The sequence below is a fragment of the Staurois parvus genome, unplaced genomic scaffold, assembly GCF_062004578.1.
Source record: "Staurois parvus isolate SC_StPar_1 unplaced genomic scaffold, SC_StPar_1.0 ptg002529l, whole genome shotgun sequence".
NCBI classification, from domain to species: domain Eukaryota; kingdom Metazoa; phylum Chordata; class Amphibia; order Anura; family Ranidae; genus Staurois; species Staurois parvus.
In genome coordinates this window covers 50,001-69,080 of record NW_028320325.1, presented here as the reverse complement: position 1 = coordinate 69,080, position 19,080 = coordinate 50,001, and the positions used below count along the sequence as shown (strand labels likewise).

The window sequence follows — 19,080 nt, the reverse complement described above, 5'->3', positions numbered from 1 at the left end:
AGCCGGTACACCTGTGCAAGACTGAAGGGGAGGAGCCGGTACACCTGTGCAAGACTGAAGGGGAGGAGCCGGTACACCTGTGCAAGACTGAAGGGGAGGAGCAGGTTCATCTCTGCAAGACTGAAGGGGAGGGGCGGAGGTGGGATTTAAATCTTTGTATTTCTGTGTTCTTCCCGGGACCTCTGTGTGTAAATATTGGGGGTATCAGAAACGGTTTCAGAGTTGCAGCATTGTATCCATTTATATATTACTGTATCCATTTCTAAAGTTTGTAACTATCTGTAGATTTGTATCATTTTGTGTAATTATAGAATTGTATCAATGATCAGTATTGTATCTATTTATAGATTTGTGGAATTGTATCTATTTATAGATTTTGTGGAATTGTATCTATTTATAGATTTGTATCTTTCTATGCATTTGTATTTGTGACATCTCTCTTCCGATGATATTGACCTCCGATCTCTCCGCATTGATCGATGGTGATCGATGGCTGGCTCGGTGCTCTCTGTGGGTTCTATGACTTTAATCCGGCATGGCGCTGACGTAGCAGTCGGGTGGTACGGCGATGACAGCGCAGGGAGGGGCTGGAGGAGGGGTGAGCGGATCTCAGACTTGTACTGACTTGTTTTGCTCCATTCAGGACTGTGCCCGGGGCGGTCGGTGTGTCGGTGTCACTGCAGTCCGAGTCTTCGCCCCGATAACCGTCCTCCGCACTCCAGAGACAGCCAATCCGGTACGTACTGTACAATGTTATAGGGCCTGGGGGAGGGGTGTCCCTGCTGTAGAACCACAAGTCTCAGCAATCCCCCGGGACTGGTACCTGCACAGCGCTTGGGTGTCATGGATGATGAGAGAACCAATGACAAAGTGCAGCTACAAAGAGCCATTGAGCAGGCCTGCTGGGACTTGTGGTTCTCCAGCAGAATGGGACCCTCATGTAGGCGTGATCCCGATCCCTACAATCTCATACAAGATTTAACGTCACAAAGTTCCCTCAGAAGTCATTTCAATAATTTAACCTGCAGCCAGGGGCTGACTGACCAATCGAGCGCTCGGACACTGCCCGAGGGCCCGGGGTCAGTAGGGGGCCCCATGAGATGCCCCTGGTACCTTTTCATGAGCTTTTTCATAGGCTTTTTTGGGTATGGACAAGGACACGGGGGCCCCATGATCCCCTATTGCCCGGGGGGCCCCATGATCCCCTATTGCCCGGGGGGCCCCATGATCCCCTATTGCCCGGGGGGCCCCATGATCCCCTATTGCCCGGGGGGCCCCATGATCCCCTATTGCCCCGGGGGGCCCTATGAGTTGTCAGTTCACCCCCACTTGCAGCCTTCATTAAAATAATCCCTGGTGATCCAGTTCAGGTACTTCCTGTCCTAGGGTGACAACGCCCTGCCCCCATCTCCCCGGTGCGTTCCTGTGTTGTCACCCTGTCACAGGCACCTTTGGAGGAGAGTGAAGCGTATTGTGCAGGTAAGCCATCACCAGCCGAAGTCCACCATGAGTACTGGAGTGTATGTAGACTGGAAGTGGATGCAAAGAGGCTACCGAAGATCAGCAGAGCTGATTTTTTTTTTTTTTTAGGATAACAGATTCTTCCTGTTATAGAGGGACAACGCTCTGTCCCCATCTCTGAATTGTACTCCTGTGTTGTCACCCTGTCTCAGTGGAGAATGATGCTCATTATGCAGGAAAGCTGTCATCAGCAGACGTCCACCATCAGCACCAGGAGTGCATGAAGACAGGAAGTGGCTGCAAGGAGGCTGCAGGAGACCAGCATTGAGAATTTACTGGATAACTGGCACTTCCTTTTATAGGGTGACAACGCTCTGTCCCCATCTCCCAGTTGTATGTAGTCACCACGGCAGACGAGGACTAAAAGTGGCTGCTTGAGAACCCATTACACATCATGGACCACGGATGTCACCTGCTGTGAAGACTGCCGTGCAGCCATCACTGGGGTGCATGTAGACAGGAAGTGGCTGCAAAGAGGCTGCAGGAGACTAGCACTGAAATTTTATTGGATAACAGGCACTTCCTTTTATAGGGTGACAACTCTGTGTCCCCATCTCCCAGTTGTATGTAGTCACCATGTCACACGAGGACTAAAAGTGGCTGCTTCAGCACCCATTACAAAGGCATGGCCCATGGATGTGGTCCACTGTTGTCACCAGCTGTGAAGACTGTCATACGGCCATCACTGGGGTGCATGTAGAGAGGAAGTGGCTGCAAAGAGGCTGCAGGAGACCAGCACTGAGATTTTATTGGATAACAGGCACTTCCTTTTATAGGGTGACAACGCTCTGTCCCCATCTCTGAATTGTACTCCTGTGTTGTCACCCTGTCTCAGGCAATTTCAGTGGAGAATGATGCTCATTATACAGGAAAGCTGTCATCGTGGCCCACGGATGTGGTCCACTGTTGCCACCACCAATTGTGAAGACTGCCATACGGCTATCACTGGGGTGCATGTAGAAAGGAAGTGGCTGCAAAGAGGCTGCAGGAGATCGGCAGTGCTGTCATATGGTAACAAGCACTTCCTTTCATAGGGTGGCAACACTGTATCCCTGCTGGCTAATCGTGCTCCTGTGTTGTCACCCTGTCACATGGGGTTAGCATGGAAATTACAAGCAGGGGCGGACTGACAACTCATGGGGCCCCCGGGCAATAGAAGATCATGGGGCCCCTGTGTCCTTGCCCAAACTCACAAAAGCCTATGAAAAAGGTACCAGGGGCATCTCATGGGGCCCCCTACTGACCCCGGGCCCTCGGGCAGTGCCCGAGTTTCCAAATGTTCAGTCCGCCCCTGACGACAAGCAGCCGTTTTAAGCACACATCAGTACACATGGCATGATCCGCTGTTGTCACCAACCCGCCCTGAGGAATGTCATGCAGCCAGCACTGGAGTGGCTGCAAAGAGGAGGCAGGAGAGCAGCAGCACAAAGGAGTTCCTCAGCCTGTGTGTAGCCCTAAAGCAACAGCTGCAGTTCGGAGTGTGCTGGGACTTGTAGTGCCATATTGGCTGCAGACACTGGGACCGCTGGGACTTGTAGTGCCATATTGGCTGCAGACACTGGGACCGCTGGGACTTGTAGTGCCATATTGGCTGCAGACACTGGGACTTGCTGGGACTTGTAGTGCCATATTGGCTGCAGACACTGGGACTTGCTGGGACTTGTAGTGCCATATTGGCTGCAGACACTGGGACTTGCTGGGACTTGTAGTGCCATATTGGCTGCAGACACTGGGACTTGCTGGGACTTGTAGTGCCATATTGGCTGCAGACACTGGGACTTGCTGGGACTTGTAGTGCCATATTGGCTGCAGACACTGGGACTTGTAGTTCCATAGCAAGCCCATTGCCGTCCGGTGCAGCCTCAGAAATGAACGTGTTCTCCCATGGAGCTCTGACAATGCGATTTCTCCTCTGTCGTGCCTCCACCCGTGGCCTTGGGGGGGGCGCCGTATTCTGGGCATTAGGCCTGAAATGAGGCCGCACTTCCTAAGAGGATCTTGGCAGCTGCCAGCATCACAAGTGGGGATTCTCCAGATCTTCATTCCGACACCCTGACTCACCGCCCCCCCCCCCCCCCCCCCCCACGAGCTCTGACTCACTCCGGCCCAGTCCCAGCGTTGGATGGTACTGTGTGCGTTCTGTGGATCTGCTGCAGAACTACAAGTCCCAGCAGCATTTGGTGACCCGCAGGTGGCATATGACTACCGTAGAGACTGACGGGACAGGGTCAGCCAGAGCCGAGGGCGAAAACGGGCCAAATGGCACCCCCTCAACATGGAGGAGCATTATGTGCCAGCAAAAATCCCCCCCCCAAAAAAAATAAATCAACCACTTTCCTCTCCCAGTACAACTCCACCCCCCCTACTGAAACCCCTCCTAGTACAAATCCACCCCCCCTACTGAAACCCCTCCTAGTACAAATCCACCCCCCCTACTGAAACCCCTCCTAGTACAAATCCACCCCCCCTACTGAAACCCCTCCTAGTACAAATCCACCCCCCCTACTGAAACCCCTCCTAGTACAAATCCACCCCCCCTACTGAAACCCCTCCTAGTACAAATCCACCCCCCCTACTGAAACCCCTCCTAGTACAAATCCACCCCCCCTACTGAAACCCCTCCTAGTACAAATCCACCCCCCCTACTGAAACCCCTCCTAGTACAAATCCACCCCCCTACTGAAACCCCTCCTAGTACAAATCCACCCCCCCTACTGAAACCCCTCCTAGTACAAATCCACCCCCCCTACTGAAACCCCTCCTAGTACAAATCCACCCCCCCTACTGAAACCCCTCCTAGTACAAATCCACCCCCCTTACTGAAACCCCTCCTCCTAGTACAAATCCACCCCCCCTACTGAAACCCCTCCTCCTAGTACAAATCCACCCCCCTGCTAAAATCTTCCTTACCAGTACAAATCCACCCCCACGCTGAATTCCCCCCTCCCAGTACAAATCCACCCCCCCTACTGAAACCCCTCCTAGTACAAATCCACCCCCCTACTGAAACCGCTCCTAGTACAAATCCACCCCCTGCTAAAATCTCCCCTCCCAGTACAAACCCGCCCCCTGCAAAAATCTCCACTTCCAGTACAAATCTTCTCCCCTCCATGTACAAATCCACCCTCCCCACTAAAATCCCCCCTCCCAGTACAAATCCACCCCCATGCTGAAATCCCCCCTCCCAGTACAAATTCACCCCCTACTAAAATCCCCCCTCCTAGTACAAATCCACCCCTCATGCTCAAGTCCCTCCTCCCAGTACAAATCCAGCCTCCCTTGTGAAATCCCCCCTCCCAGTACAAACCCACCCCCCTGCTGAAATCTCGCCTCCCAGTACAAACCCACCCCCCTGCTGAAATCCCTCTTCCCAATACAAATCCACCCCCCACTGAAATCCCCCCTCTTAGTACAAATCCACCCCCCTACTGAAATCCCCCCTCCCAGTACAAATCCACCCCCCTCTTAGTACAAATCCACCCCCCTGCCGAAATCCCCCTTCCAGCACAAATCCCCCCCCCATTCCCCAACTCAAATCCTCTCTCTCCCCATATGCCCCCAATCACAATCCCCCCTCCAAAAATCTTCTCCCCGTCCCAGCACAAATCCAGCCCACCAAAAAAAACAAATTCCCTCCTAACACAAATATTCTTCCCACTCCAAACCCACGTCCGCCCCAATCACCACTCCTAGCACATCTCTTCAAATTTCCCCTCCTAGAACAATTCTTACCCCCTGCCGCTCCCCAAATTCCCAACAGAGATCTCCTCCCCCCGATCCCCTCATGGTGCCCCCGCACATCACATGATACCACAATGCCCAGGGCAGCCGCCCCTCCTGCCCACCCCTTGTCCGGGCCCTGCAGCTGCTGCATCCTGATTGACATGAATGGGACTGCCTGCCCGGGGCGGTACGGAACATCTGTACGTCTCTATGCAGGTGAACACGCCCCTCCACCGGTGAACGACTCCCGAAATCCGCTCTGTCTGCAGGACATATGAGTGGCTGACTGATCAGCGCATTCATCTCATTGGCCGCAGTCACTGGCGGCAGCGTCACACCACCTGGGAAGAGCTCAGCTGCGAGCGCCGGTTGGGTCCAATGGGCTCTCCTGGTGTTCAGATCTGTAGAAATCTGAATATAAATGGTGTCACAGACTCACATCCGTCGCGGGGAATTCTGAAAAGTGAGCGGAAAGGTATTTCACCGCTGGGAACGTTCTGATATTGAGTCACTTCCCTCAAATCACTCACACTCGTCCTTTGTATGAATCGTCCAATCACAGCCGGCGCTGTATATCCCGATCTTACACAATCGTTCCTACAATGTGTCCCTTATACACAGGAGACGTCTTCATCACCTCTGATTGGGCCATTGACTGTCAGAGATGGAGAATGAGATGTTGCAGCAGGAAACCGATGTAGCAAATAAAGTCTCAAATGGCAACAAATGATCCATTAGGGAGCGGAGATTATAAGGCGCCAACTGGGGGAATCGCATCGGTGCGTCTCAGATGTCTACTGGGTGCAAACTACTAAAATAAAGCACTGAATGGCACACGGGGACGTGATACAGTAGGACAATGGGAGGGACCACAGGACGTGGGGACATGATAGACCAATGGGAAAGACCGCAGGCTGTGGGGACATGATAGACCAATGGGAGGGACTGCAGGACATGGGGACATGATAGGACAATGGGGAAGACCGCAGGATGTGGGGACATGATAGACCAATGGGAGGGACTGCAGGACATGGGGACATGATAGGACAATGGGGAAGACCGCAGGATGTGGGGACATGATAGACCAATGGGAGGGACTGCAGGACGTGGGGACATGATAGGACAATAGGGAAGACCGCAGGATGTGGGGACATGATAGGCCAATGGGAGGGACTGCAGGACGTGGGGACATGATAGACCAATGGGAAAGACCGCAGGATGTGGGGACATGATAGACCAATGGGAAAGACCGCAGGATGTGGGGACATGATAGACCAATGGGAGGGATTACAGGACGTGGGGACATGATAGGACAATGGGAAAGACCGCAGGATGTGGGGACATGATAGGCCAATGGGAAAGACCGCAGGATGTGGGGACATGATGGGACAATAGGAGGGACTGCAGGACATGGGGACATGATAGGACAATGGGAGGGACTGCAGGACATGGGGACATGATAGACCAATGGGAGGGACTACAGGACGTGGGGACATAATAGGACAATGGGAGGGACTGCAGGACATGGGGACATGGTAGGACAATGGGAGGGACTGCAGGACGTGAGGATATGATAGACCAATGGGAAAGACCGCAGGATGTGGGGACATGATAGGCCAATGGGAGGGACTGCAGGATGTGGGGACATGATAGGCCAATGAGAGGGACTGCAGGACATGGGGACATGATAGGACAATGGGAGGGACTGCAGGACATGGGGACATGGTAGGACAATGGGAGGGACTGCAGGCCAATGGGACATGATAGGACAATGGGAGGGACTGCAGGCCAATGGGACATGATAGGACAATGGGAGGGACTGCAGGCCAATGGGACATGCTATTTAAGGTCCCTATCTGGCACACACATATTAGGGACAATGTAAAGGAGGATTTCAATGTATGCAAAGATAACACAAGGGCTATGAATGCTGATTTGTGTGATGTCGGCACGCTCCTGCGGTCACACGGTGTGCGATGTGGAAGGTGGATTTGCATGCCGTGGCACGTGGTTGTGGAGTGACATGTCCTCTGTTATAGACGAAGCAAACATCAGCCGACACCTGTCCACAGACTCCTCATAGACGTCCTACCAAATGGCTGTCAGCCACAGTCAGACATTCAGCTAGTGTTCACTAAGCCCTCCCAGATCTTATATCTGGTTTTAGCATTTTCATTGACAGCAGCAGCTGAGAAAAAATTCTCTATGATTAAGCCCGGTGGGTGAAACATGTCAGAGGGGTGGTCCTGGGGACGGGACCATGTGATGAAGCTTGTTGGTTGATCAATGTTTTGCCACTGATCACTACGGTCTTTTCTGTTGTCCTACTGTATCATGTCCCCACATCCTGCGGTCTTTCCATTGGTCTATCATGTCCCCACATCCTGCAGTCTTCCCATTGGTCTATCATGTCCCCACATCCTGCAGTCTTCCCATTGGTCTATCATGTCCCCACATTCTGCGGTCTTCCCATTGGTCTATCATGTCCCCACATTCTGCGGTCTTCCCATTGGTCTATCATGTCCCCACATTCTGCGGTCTTCCATTGGTCTATCATTTCCCCACATCCTGCAGTCTTCCCATTGGTCTATCATGTCCCCACATCCTGCGGTCTTCCCATTGTCCTATCATGTCCCCACATCCTGCAGTCTTTTCATTGGTCTATCATGTCCCCACGTCCTGCGGTCTTCCATTGGTCTATCATGTCCCCACGTCTTGCGGTCTTTCCATTGGTCTATTCATGTCCCCACGTCCTGCAGTCTTCCCATTGGTCTATCATGTCCCCACGTCCTGCAGTCTTCCCATTGGTCTATCATGTCCCCACGTCCTGCAGTCTTCCCATTGGTCTATCATGTCCCCACGTCCTGCAGTCTTCCCATTGGTCTATCATGTCCCCACGTCCTGCAGTCTTCCCATTGGTCTATCATGTCCCCACGTCCTGCAGTCTTCCCATTGGTCTATCATGTCCCCACGTCCTGCAGTCTTTCCATTGTCCTATCATGTCCCCACATCCTGCGGTCCCTCCCATTGGTCTATCATGTCCCCACGTCCTGCGGTCTTTCCCATTGGTCTATCATGTCCCCACGTCCTGTGGTCCCTCCCATTGTCCTACTGTATCACGTCCCCGTGTGCCATTCAGTGCTTTATTTTAGTAGTTTGCACCCAGTAGACATCTGAGACGCACCGATGCGATTCCCCCAGTTGGCGCCTTATAATCTCCGCTCCCTAATGGATCATTTGTTGCCATTTGAGACTTTATTTGCAACATCGGTTTCCTGCTGCAACATCTCATTCTCCATCTCTGACAGTCAATGGCCCAATCAGAGGTGATGAAGACGTCTCCTGTGTATAAGGGACACATTGTAGGAACGATTGTGTAAGATCGGGATATAGACGCCGGCTGTGATTGGACGATTCATACAAAGGACGAGTGTGAGTGATTTTAGGGAAGTGACTCAATATCAGAACGTTCCCAGCGGTGAAATACCTTTCCGCTCACTTTTCAGAATTCCCTGCGACGGATGTGAGTCTGTGACACCATTTATATTCAGATTTCTACAGATCTGAACACCAGGAGAGCCCATTGGACCCAACCGGCGCTGGCAGCTGAGCCCTTCCCAGGTGGTGTGACTCTGCCGCCAGTGACTGCGGCCAATGAGATGAATGCACTGATCAGTCACTCATATGTCCTGCAGACAGAGCAGATTTTGGGCGTCGTTCACCGGTGGAGGGGCGTGTTCACCCGCATAGAGACGTACAGATGTTCCGTACCGCCCCGGGCAGGCAGTCCCATTCATGTCAATCAGGATGCAGCAGCTGCAGGGCCCGGACAAGGGGTGGGCAGGAGGGGCGGCTGCCCTGGGCATTGTGGTATCATGTGATGTGCGGGGGCACCGTGAGGGGATCGGGGGGAGGAGATCTCTGTTGGGAGGGCCGTGTTTACCCGCATAGAGATGTATTGTATAACATATTCGAAATAAACTCAATTAAACAAATCTAAAACTGAATAATAATAATAATATACATATATAAGTAAAAATGAAATATAAATAAATACAAAAATGGATAAATACATAAAGTCCTTTATATACAGAATATATATTTAGTTGATCCAGAGGAAGGCGAACACACAATGCATACTCCAATTTGCTGTTGTTGGTGAAAAACATAAACTATGAAGAAACGCAACAATGTAACTGCGAGGAAACAAAGTGCTAAAAGTATTGTGATACCGTCCTGACACTGTGAATGGATGGAACAAGAAGTCTATGTAGTGAGTGAGGCAGAGTTCAGGGATTGGGCTCAGTGAGGTGTGTGTGTGTGTGTGGGGGGGTGGGGGAGAGATAAGAGGTCATGTGATCTCTATGGCAGTACATAGTATATATAGGAGGGGTATATTTGCATTATCAGTAATAAATACATAGGAGAGGGTGAAGGTCCTTCCCTGGTCAGATAAGCCTTCCTTCCTGTGAGGGGTTGTGAATGGGGTTTGCTTTGTGACAGGTTCTCTTTGAGTCCTCATGCACACGGGACGTTTTTACAGCAGCTGTTTTTGGCGGGTTTTTTTTCTACAACCAGTAAACTCCCCAGCATGTTGTCCTATGTGTCTGTGCACACATAGGCTTTAACCCCTCCCTGCCCACCGGACACTTCTACCCCCTTCCTGCCCACCGGGCACTTCTACCCCCTCCCTGCCCACCGGGCACTTCTACCCCCTCCCTGCCCACCGGGCACTTCTACCCCCTTCCTGCCTACCGGGCACTTCTACCCCCTTCCTGCCTACCGGGCACTTCTACCCCCTTCCTGCCCACCGGGCACTTCTACCCCCTCCCTGCCCACCGGGCACTTCTACCCCCTCCCTGCCCACCGGGCACTTTTACCCCCTCCCTGCCCACCGGACACTTCTACCCCCTCCCTGCCCACCGGGCACTTCTACCCCCTCCCTGCCCACCGGGCACTTTTACCCCCTCCCTGCCTACCGGGCACTTCTACCCCCTTCCTGCCTACCGGCACTTCTACCCCCTTCCTGCCTACCGGGCACTTCTACCCCCTTCCTGCCTACCGGGCACTTCTACCCCCTTCCTGCCTACCGGGCACTTCTACCCCCTTCCTGCCTACCGGGCACTTATATCCCCTTCCTGCCTACCGGGCACTTATATCCCCTTCCTGCCTACCGGGCACTTCTACCCCCTTCCTGTCCACCGGGCACTTCTACCCCCTTCCTGCCTACAGGGCACTTCTACCCCCTTCCTGCCTACAGGGCACTTCTACCCCCTTCCTGCCTACAGAACACTTCTACCCCCTTCCTGCCTACAGAACACTTCTACCCCCTTCCTGCCTACAGGGCACTTCTACCCCCTTCCTGCCTACAGGGCACTTCTACCCCCTTCCTGCCTACAGAACACTTCTACCCCCTTCCTGCCTACCGAACACTTCTACCCCCTTCCTGCCTACCGAACACTTCTACCCCCTCCCTGCCTACCGGGCACTTCTACCCCCTCCCTGCCTACCGGGCACTTCTACCCCCTCCCTGCCTACCGGGCACTTCTACCCCCTCCCTGCCTACCGGGCACTTCTACCCTCTTCCTACCTACCGGGCACTTCTACCCCCTTCCTGCCTACCGGGCACTTCTACCCCCTTCCTGCCTACCGGGCACTTCTACCCCCTCCCTGCCTACCGGGCACTTCTACCCCCTCCCTGCCTACCGGGCACTTCTACCCCCTCCCTGCCCGCCGGGCACTTCTACCCCCTTCCTGCCCGCCGGGCACCTACCCCCTCCCTTCCCGCCAGGCACTTCTACCCCCTTCCTGCCCACCTGGCACTTCTACCCCCTTCCTGCCTACCGTGCACTTCTACCCCCTTCCTGCCCACCGGGCACCTACCCCCTCCCTTCCTGCCTGACACTTCTACCCCCTTCCTGCCTACAGGGCACTTCTACCCCCTTCCTGCCTATCGGGCACTTCTACCCCCTTCCTGCCTACCTGGCACTTCTACCCCCTCCCTGCCTACCGGCACTTCTACCCCCTTCCTGCCCACCGGGCACCTACCCCCTCCCTTCCCGCCAGGCACTTCTACCCCCTTCCTGCCTACCTGGCACTTCTACCCCCTTCCTGCCCACCGGGTACTTCTACCCCCTTCCTGCCCAGGCCAATTTTCAGCTTTCAGCGCTGTCGCACTTTGACAATTGCGCGGTCGTGCAACACTGCACCCAGAAAACTTTCTTTTGGTGGTATGTACTCTCCGCTGGGTGTTTTTATTTTTGCACTATAAACAAAAAAAGAGAAAAAAATTTGAAAAAAGAAAGTTTTTGTTTTTATTATACAATGTTGCAAACAGGTAATTTTTCTCCTTCACTGATGTGTGTTGATGAGGCGGCACTGATAGGCAGCACTGATGGGTACTGATAGGCAGCACTGATAGGTGGCACTGATGATGCTGCACTGATATGCAACAATGATGGGCACTGATGGGGGGCACTGACTGGCGGCACAGCTGGGTTGCACTACTAGGCACTAATGGGCACAGTTGGGTGGCATTGTTGGGCACTGCCGGTTGGCACTGATCATTGGTTAAGTGCAGCTGATAACCGGCAACTGCATTTACCCGATGATCTGCTGTTGTCATTGGACACAGCTGATCACATGGTAAAAGGCCGCTGTGATTGGCCTTTTACCTCATCACTTGATCAGCTGTGTCCATAGGATTGCCGGGTGCGTTCCCCGGGGACGCGTGGGAGGGTGCGTTCTGGGAGGACATCATATGACACCCTCCCAGAAGTGGGCAACCGCGCTGTAGCCATTATTCGGTTAATCAGCATTTTTTTTGCTGGAAAAACCCCCCAGAACTAGCGGGCTTCTAGAGGAGTTTTTTTAGCTGTAAAAACGCTCTAACGCTGGTAAATGCGATAAAACACGACAAAATTAAGGGGTTTTTTTTAGCAAAAATTTTATTTATTTTTTGTGTGTTAAAAAATGCAAACGCGGAAAAACCCAGCTAAACGCTAATGCAAAAATGCTAACAAAAAGCCTGTGCAGGTTGTGTGTGAGCCGTTTCTGCGTTGCGTTTTGCATTTTTGCACCTGTGTTTTTGATGCGTTTTGTGTTTTTTTTTTTTTTTTTTTTTTTTTTCCCTTGTTGCTAGGCAGATTTAAAATGCAAAAAGAGCATCGAAAAAGTGGGAAGAATGCAGCAAAAACGCAATACATGCTATTCTGCAGCGTTTCCATTGAAGTCTATAGAACCAAAAACAACTTTTTGCATTAAAAAAAAGTCCCCGCCCCTTTGCAAAAAAACGCCCTGGGTGAAAACGCGGAGATGTGAACGTGTCCCATAGGAAATCATGTTAAATGGGCCGTACTGCGTTTCTGCAAAACGCTGCGGAAAAACCTTTAGGTGTGAACCGAGGGTGAGGCTGGATCAATGCTGTTCACTGTACCTGTCAGTGGTCATAATGTTATGGCTGACTGCTGTGCAGTACAAGAATGGTTTAAACACCTTTTTTTTAAAAAAAAAAAATAACAACCAGAGAAAAATTGACACAATTCCTTTTATTGTTTCCAGTTTGGTTTCCTTTTACTCCCGCCCCAAAGTACCGTATAGAACGGACCCCCCTGGGAGCCCTCCAATCACCAGGGGGTACACCTAGCAGAATAGGGGCTCAGTGCTCCCTCTGCCTTACTCCCGGCTGACCCCCATCCACTCTATTGAGCCCCCAGCGTATACCCTGTGCGCCACATCTCCTGACCGCCACCATCAGAGGCAGCTTCACATCACCGGCCCACCTGCCTGTTCAATGCAAAGAGAACCTGTCACGTCTCTTGAAAATGTTGATCAGACCATGGCCTGTGTCCCCCCCCCCCCCCCACCATATATCCAGTCCTGGTTCTAAATTAATCCAGCCGGCGGCCTGCGCTTATTGTAACGGCCCAGAAACAGGTTTTTCATGTATCACAAGCGGAGTATTGTTATATAATAAATACCTAAAGAAACCTCGGAATTTGCGCTTTTTAATCTCGCACCGCGGCTGTTACAGATATGTAAAGAATTTCTCCGGAGCTACAACTGTAACCAACAGACGTTTCTGCTCCGGGGTCACGTGACCACACCTTGGTGTCAGTTATTAGAACAGGTCACCTGTGGAGGGACGGCTGCTGTGCGTTCTCTGCGCTGCCATAGCATTGAGAAGGAAACTCTGCGGACGCACCCAGAGAGCAAACAGCAGGTCTGAATAGACCCGGAGAGACGCTCATTTTCTGTTCTAAGCTATTTTATTCTATTTTCCATTTCATTCTATTCTTTTATTTTCTATTCTGTTCTGTTTTATTCTATTCTTTTTACAATTCAAATTTTGGAAGGTTATATTCTAACACTTATACACAATCTTTGCAGGAAATCCGCAATATTCAGCAATATGTAATGTATGTATTCTAAGGGGTGCTGTGCTGGAGTGTGCTGGAGGGTCTAGTAATGCTTTCCTCTGTGGAATCTATTGTTGGTGATGGGGATCTATTGTTTCAAAGTGGGTCTGTTGTTACTAGTGGTTGATCTATCATTGCTGGGGGTTGGGGGGGGCAGTTGTTGCTGGGACTGATCTACTGTTAAGGGAAGCATTGTTGCTGGCTGCTGGAGGGTGTATTGATGCTGACTATTGTTGCTGATGGAGGTCTATTGATGCTGGAGTGAATCTGTTGCTGCTGGGGGGTATTTCATTGCAGGGGGTCTATTGCTGTTGTGAGGACTATGTTGTTGTAGGGGTTCTATTGTTTCTGGGGGGAGTATTTTGTTGCAGGGGGTCTATTGCTGCTGGGGTGGATCTATTGCTGCGGGGGGGGGGTGTATTTCATTGCATGGGGGTCTGTTGCTGCTCAAGGGGGTATTTTGTTGCAGAGGGCCTATTGTTGCTGGAGGGGTATTCGATTGCAGGGGGTCTATTTTTTCAGGGGGGGGAGGGGGAGTATTTTGCTGCAAGGGGTCTGTTTCTGCTGGGGGTATATTTTGTGTCAGGGGATATGTTGCTTGTGGGGGGTATTTTGTTGTAGGGGGTCTATTGTTTGTGGGGAGGAGTATTCTGTTGCAAAGGTTTTATTGTTGCCTGGGGGGGGGTATTTTGTTGCAGGGGGTCTATTGTTGCTGGGGGAGAGGAGGGGTGATAGTGTTGCTGGCTGAGGGGGATATATTTGACTGATTTTCTTATCATTGACAAATTCAAGATAAATTACTTAGCTTCACAAAATGATACTTTGTTCTGTATTTTCTAAAATGGCCGATACTGGGAGGTGGCTTGGGGGTGGAACCAAAGGATGGTGCTTGGGGGTGGGTAGGGGGTGGAGACAAAAGGTGACTTGGAAGGGGGGGTTGGGGGGAGCACCTGCACCTAAGGCCCTGCTGCTACCTAGTCTTTTATTCTGCACTACAAGTCCTGATGAAGGGGGGCTGGGGGGCCCCTGAAATGTGTTGACTACTCCTGTGACTCTCACTTTGGCAAATAAAATTCAACTGAACTTATTAAACTTAGTTTGCGCTCTGATTCCTTGACTTCTTGCATAGGTACAAAATCAAGAAGAGAGGTAAATGCAGGGCGACCTATAATCAATCAATCAATATTCAACCTATAATCAATGATGTGTTCAGCGGTTCGCCATTCATCCCATTTTCTGGTTGCAGAGACGGCCTACAAAGATGGCTCCCAAGAGGAAGGCGGCAGCCAAAGCCCAGAGCACCAGGAAAGGCAAGAAGACAAAAGTCAAAGAAGAAATTAAGGAGGAGGAGATTCAGGCCCCGCCCCCCGACCGCTTCCAGAGCGCCGTACAGGCGCTAAAAGCCGCTTCTGGGAAGAAAGGGAAGGCCAAGATAGACTCGGCTTGTTCGCTGAGCAGATGTTCCGGATACGAGGTGAGTGCTGAGCTGTGGGAACACTCCCCAGAGAGCAATCATTTTTAAGCGATTGTAGAACAGCCAATCAGAAGCCAACAAAAAAAAAAAGACCACTAAAGTTTATACTGCTTCTAGTTTTCCTTCCCTGGTCCCTCCCTCGATTTTCACCAACATGCTAAATAAAACTTTTACATTTTCATTACGTACCTTAGTTTAGATCCAGTGACACCATCAGTGGGTCTCTGTGCTTCACTATGCAATGCAGGCACATCGTGGCTGTTGGGAGGGGCCAGAAGGATGCTGCCTGAAAAACATCCCAGCACCCCACATCAGTTCTCCTCTCTAAATCCCTCAGCTCTGATGCAAGCAGTGGGCTGGCTTAATGGGCGGGTTTCAGTCTGGAAGAGTGGGTGTTGCTAGGCAAGTTGTATTTACATAGGTAACGCCCACATGTGATGCTGAGTCTGCATGATTGAAAGCAGTGGGCTGGGTCTTGGGAGGAGTTATGCAAATATAATGCTTTGATATATGGATGCAAGTCTGGAGGAGTGGGCGTTCCTAGGCAGGTTGTATTTGCATAGGAAACGCCCACATTTGATGCTGAGCCTCCATGACTGAAAGATTTTTAATTCAATGAATGAAAGGGGTGGGGCAAGGGATAGTCAGACTGGGGAGGGAAGTTCTAGATGATGCTGGACGTCCTCCAGTCAGGAAAGGAGGCGCAGCTCCATCTGACTTGCCGCAGCTTCTAATGCACATTGTGAGAAGCTCCCAGCGTGCGGTGATATCAGAGGAAACCATTCCAGTCCAGGGGAGGAGCCGGTACACCTGTGCAAGACTGGAGGGGAGGAGCTGCTATGCCTGTACCAGACTGGAGGGGAGGAGCTGGCACACCTGTGCAAGACTGAAGGGGAGGAGCCGGCACACCTGTGCAAGACTGAAGGGGAGGAGCCGGCACACCTGTGCAAGACTGAAGGGGAGGAGCCGGCACACCTGTGCAAGACTGAAGGGGAGGAGCCGGCACACCTGTGCAAGACTGAAGGGGAGGAGCCGGCACACCTGTGCAAGACTGAAGGGGAGGAGCCGGCACACCTGTGCAAGACTGAAGGGGAGGAGCCGGCACACCTGTGCAAGACTGAAGGGGAGGAGCCGGCACACCTGTGCAAGACTGAAGGGGAGGAGCCGGCACACCTGTGCAAGACTGAAGGGGAGGAGCCGGCACACCTGTGCAAGACTGAAGGGGAGGAGCCGGTACACCTGTGCAAGACTGAAGGGGAGGAGCCGCTACGCCTGTACAAGACTGGAGGGGAGGAGCCGGCACACCTGTCCAAGACTAAGGGGGAGGAGCCGGTACACCTGTGCAAGACTGAAGGGGAGGAGCCGGTTCACCTGTCCAAGACTAAGGGGGAGGAGCCGGTACACCTGTGCAAGACTGAAGGGGAGGAGCCAGTTCACCTGTCCAAGACTAAAGGGGAGGCCCGAGGTTAGATATAGCAAAAATTAAAAAAAAAACAGGTTGGATGGACCACTTGCTATTTTTCTGCTCCTAGTCTTCAATGTCTCTGATGCTTCATCCTATTATCGCATCATCCTGCACATGACTGCATTTTTCTTGGTCCTTATTTCAGGTGTTCGAGGACTATGACTGCATGCTGAACCAAACTAACATCGGGCACAACAACAATAAATACTACATCATCCAACTTCTCCACTGTCCTGGCAGTAAGCCACCCCAGTACGTCACCTGGAATCGCTGGGGCCGTGTGGTGAGTACCGCCAAAGCAAGCAAGCTCCATGAAGACATGGTTTGGCCAGTTTGGTGCTGGGGGACTCGATTGTCCTGCACACAGTAGACCACCAAGGTTATGGATCAGGGGTGGACTGACCATTTGGAAACTCGGGCACTGCCCGAGGGCCCGGGGTCAGTAGGGGGCCCCATGAGATGCCCTGGTACCTTTTTCATAGGCTGTTTTGAGTTTGGGCAAGGACACAGGGGCCCCATGATCCCCTATTGCCTGGGGGCCCCATGAGTTGTCACTCCGCCCCTGTTATGGATAACAGCCATGAAACCTCCTCTTCCTACAACAGGTCATCAGTGGTGCCATCCTTGAAGCTACCTGCAACCTGATTGGGTAAACAGAGCTGTCATCCCTGGCCTTATCTTGGAGGGGTAATATCAGACTGAAAAATCAGTTTCAGAAAGTCGACTTTTGCTCCCAAACATCAGACAGGAGTGGCTGCATAGTTGAATAACATGCAATCTAAGTTTAGATATGGACACCCCTCCAAATGATTGTGTTCAGGTGCACAAGGCCTGCTCCATGCGGACATGGTTTGACCGGCTCCATATAGACGTGGTTTGACCGGCTCCATAAGGACATGGTTTGACCGGCTCCATATAGACGTGGTTTGACCGGCTCCATAAGGACATGGTTTGACCGGCTCCATATAGACGTGGTTTGACCGGCTCCATAAGGACATGGTTTGACCGGCTCCATATAGACGTGGTTTGACCGGCTCCATAAGGACATGGTTTGACCGGCTCCATATAGACGTGGTTTGACCGGCTCCATATGGACGTGGTTTGACCGGCTCCATATAGACGTGGTTTGACCGGCTCCATAAGGACAGGGTTTGACCGGCTCCATAAGGACAGGGTTTGACCGGCTCCATGCGGACAGGGTTTGACCGGCTCCATGCGGACATGGTTTGACCGGCTCCATGCGGACATGGTTTGACCGGCTCCATGCAGACATGGTTTGACCGGCTCCATGCGGACAGGGTTTGACCGGCTCCATACGGACAGGGTTTGACCAGCTTCATTCATTTGCCTCCATAGCAAGTTGCTTCCTGTGGGGGCATCTGACAGGAGGGAGGGGCCAGGAGCGCCGGCAGGGGACCCAAGAAGAAGAGAATCTAGGCTTCCCTGTGCAAAACCACAGCACACAGCAGGAAAGTATAGTCAGATTTGTTTTTGTTTTTTTTGTTTTTTTGTTATTTAAGCCTTTAGAATCACTTTCAGCTTTGATTAAAAAAAAAAAAAACATGGAAGTTGATTGGTTTCTATGCAGAGCTGCACCAGATTTTACTCTCTAGTTTTAATAAATCAACCCGAATGAATTTCCTGAGCCCTGTCTCTAATAACTGACACTGACGGGGAACATGGAAGGAACTGGGAGGGCCTAGTCAGGACTGAACTAACTAGCACTAAATGGGAAGGGAGGTGTATAGGTGAGTTATTAGGGTGCTGACTATCCTCCAAAAACTGCTCCTGGCCAGTAAATGAACCAGCATTCTCCTGTCCTTCAAGGGGGAGGCCGGCCAGAACAAGGCAAACCATTTCTCGGCTGCAGAACCTGCTAAGAAGGATTTCGAGAAGAAGTTTAAGGATAAGACGAAGAACAACTGGTCGGATCGCGAGAATTTCACGGCCCATGCCGGAAAATACACCATGATCGAGGTGGAGCACGAGGAGGAGGAGGAGGAGGGCAACGGAGAGGCCATGGTCAAGGTAGATGGACTCAGAGTTGGGATTTTTCATGACTTCTTTGTGGTCCAATCAGCAGCCTGGGGCAGGTCCTTGACCAAAGGGTGTTGCCCAGCCACCCGGAGGTCAGAGACCTGCCTGTGTAGGGGTGCTTGGATCACAAGACCGCCTGAAAATAATAATTCACATTTCACATATACTGTATATGTATTGCAAATGTATTTATTTTTTTTTAGAAATGTTTCCATTACTTCCTGTTAGGACAGGAAACAAAATCTCTCCGGTAAAGAAGAAAAAATAAATTTTTGGTGGTGTGGAAGGGTTAGACCTTCAGGCAAGGTTTCGGCTTCCCATTCTCAGGAGGGCAAATCTCCCCAACTGGGTCACAGAAAAATAAAATCTGTAAATCTGTCTTTTTTTTTTTTTTTTGTTTCAAAACATTTAAAAAAAAATTCTTTATAATTAAAAAACAAACA

General features: G+C 51.5%; 1 protein-coding gene across 1 annotated transcript in view; it reads left to right on the top strand.

The window, feature by feature from the left end:
* The first annotated feature begins 584 nt into the window (after nt 1–584).
* The window catches only part of LOC149430680 (protein mono-ADP-ribosyltransferase PARP3-like), a 35,489-nt gene continuing 16,993 nt past the window's right edge, over nt 585–19,080 (top strand). The window contains exons 1-4 of the mRNA XM_089666107.1: nt 585–736; nt 14,908–15,135; nt 16,746–16,883; nt 18,428–18,628. Coding sequence (XP_089522233.1) covers nt 14,923–15,135; nt 16,746–16,883; nt 18,428–18,628 — 552 coding nt within the window. The 5' untranslated portion in view covers nt 585–736; nt 14,908–14,922. The remainder of the gene's footprint in view (nt 737–14,907; nt 15,136–16,745; nt 16,884–18,427; nt 18,629–19,080) is intronic.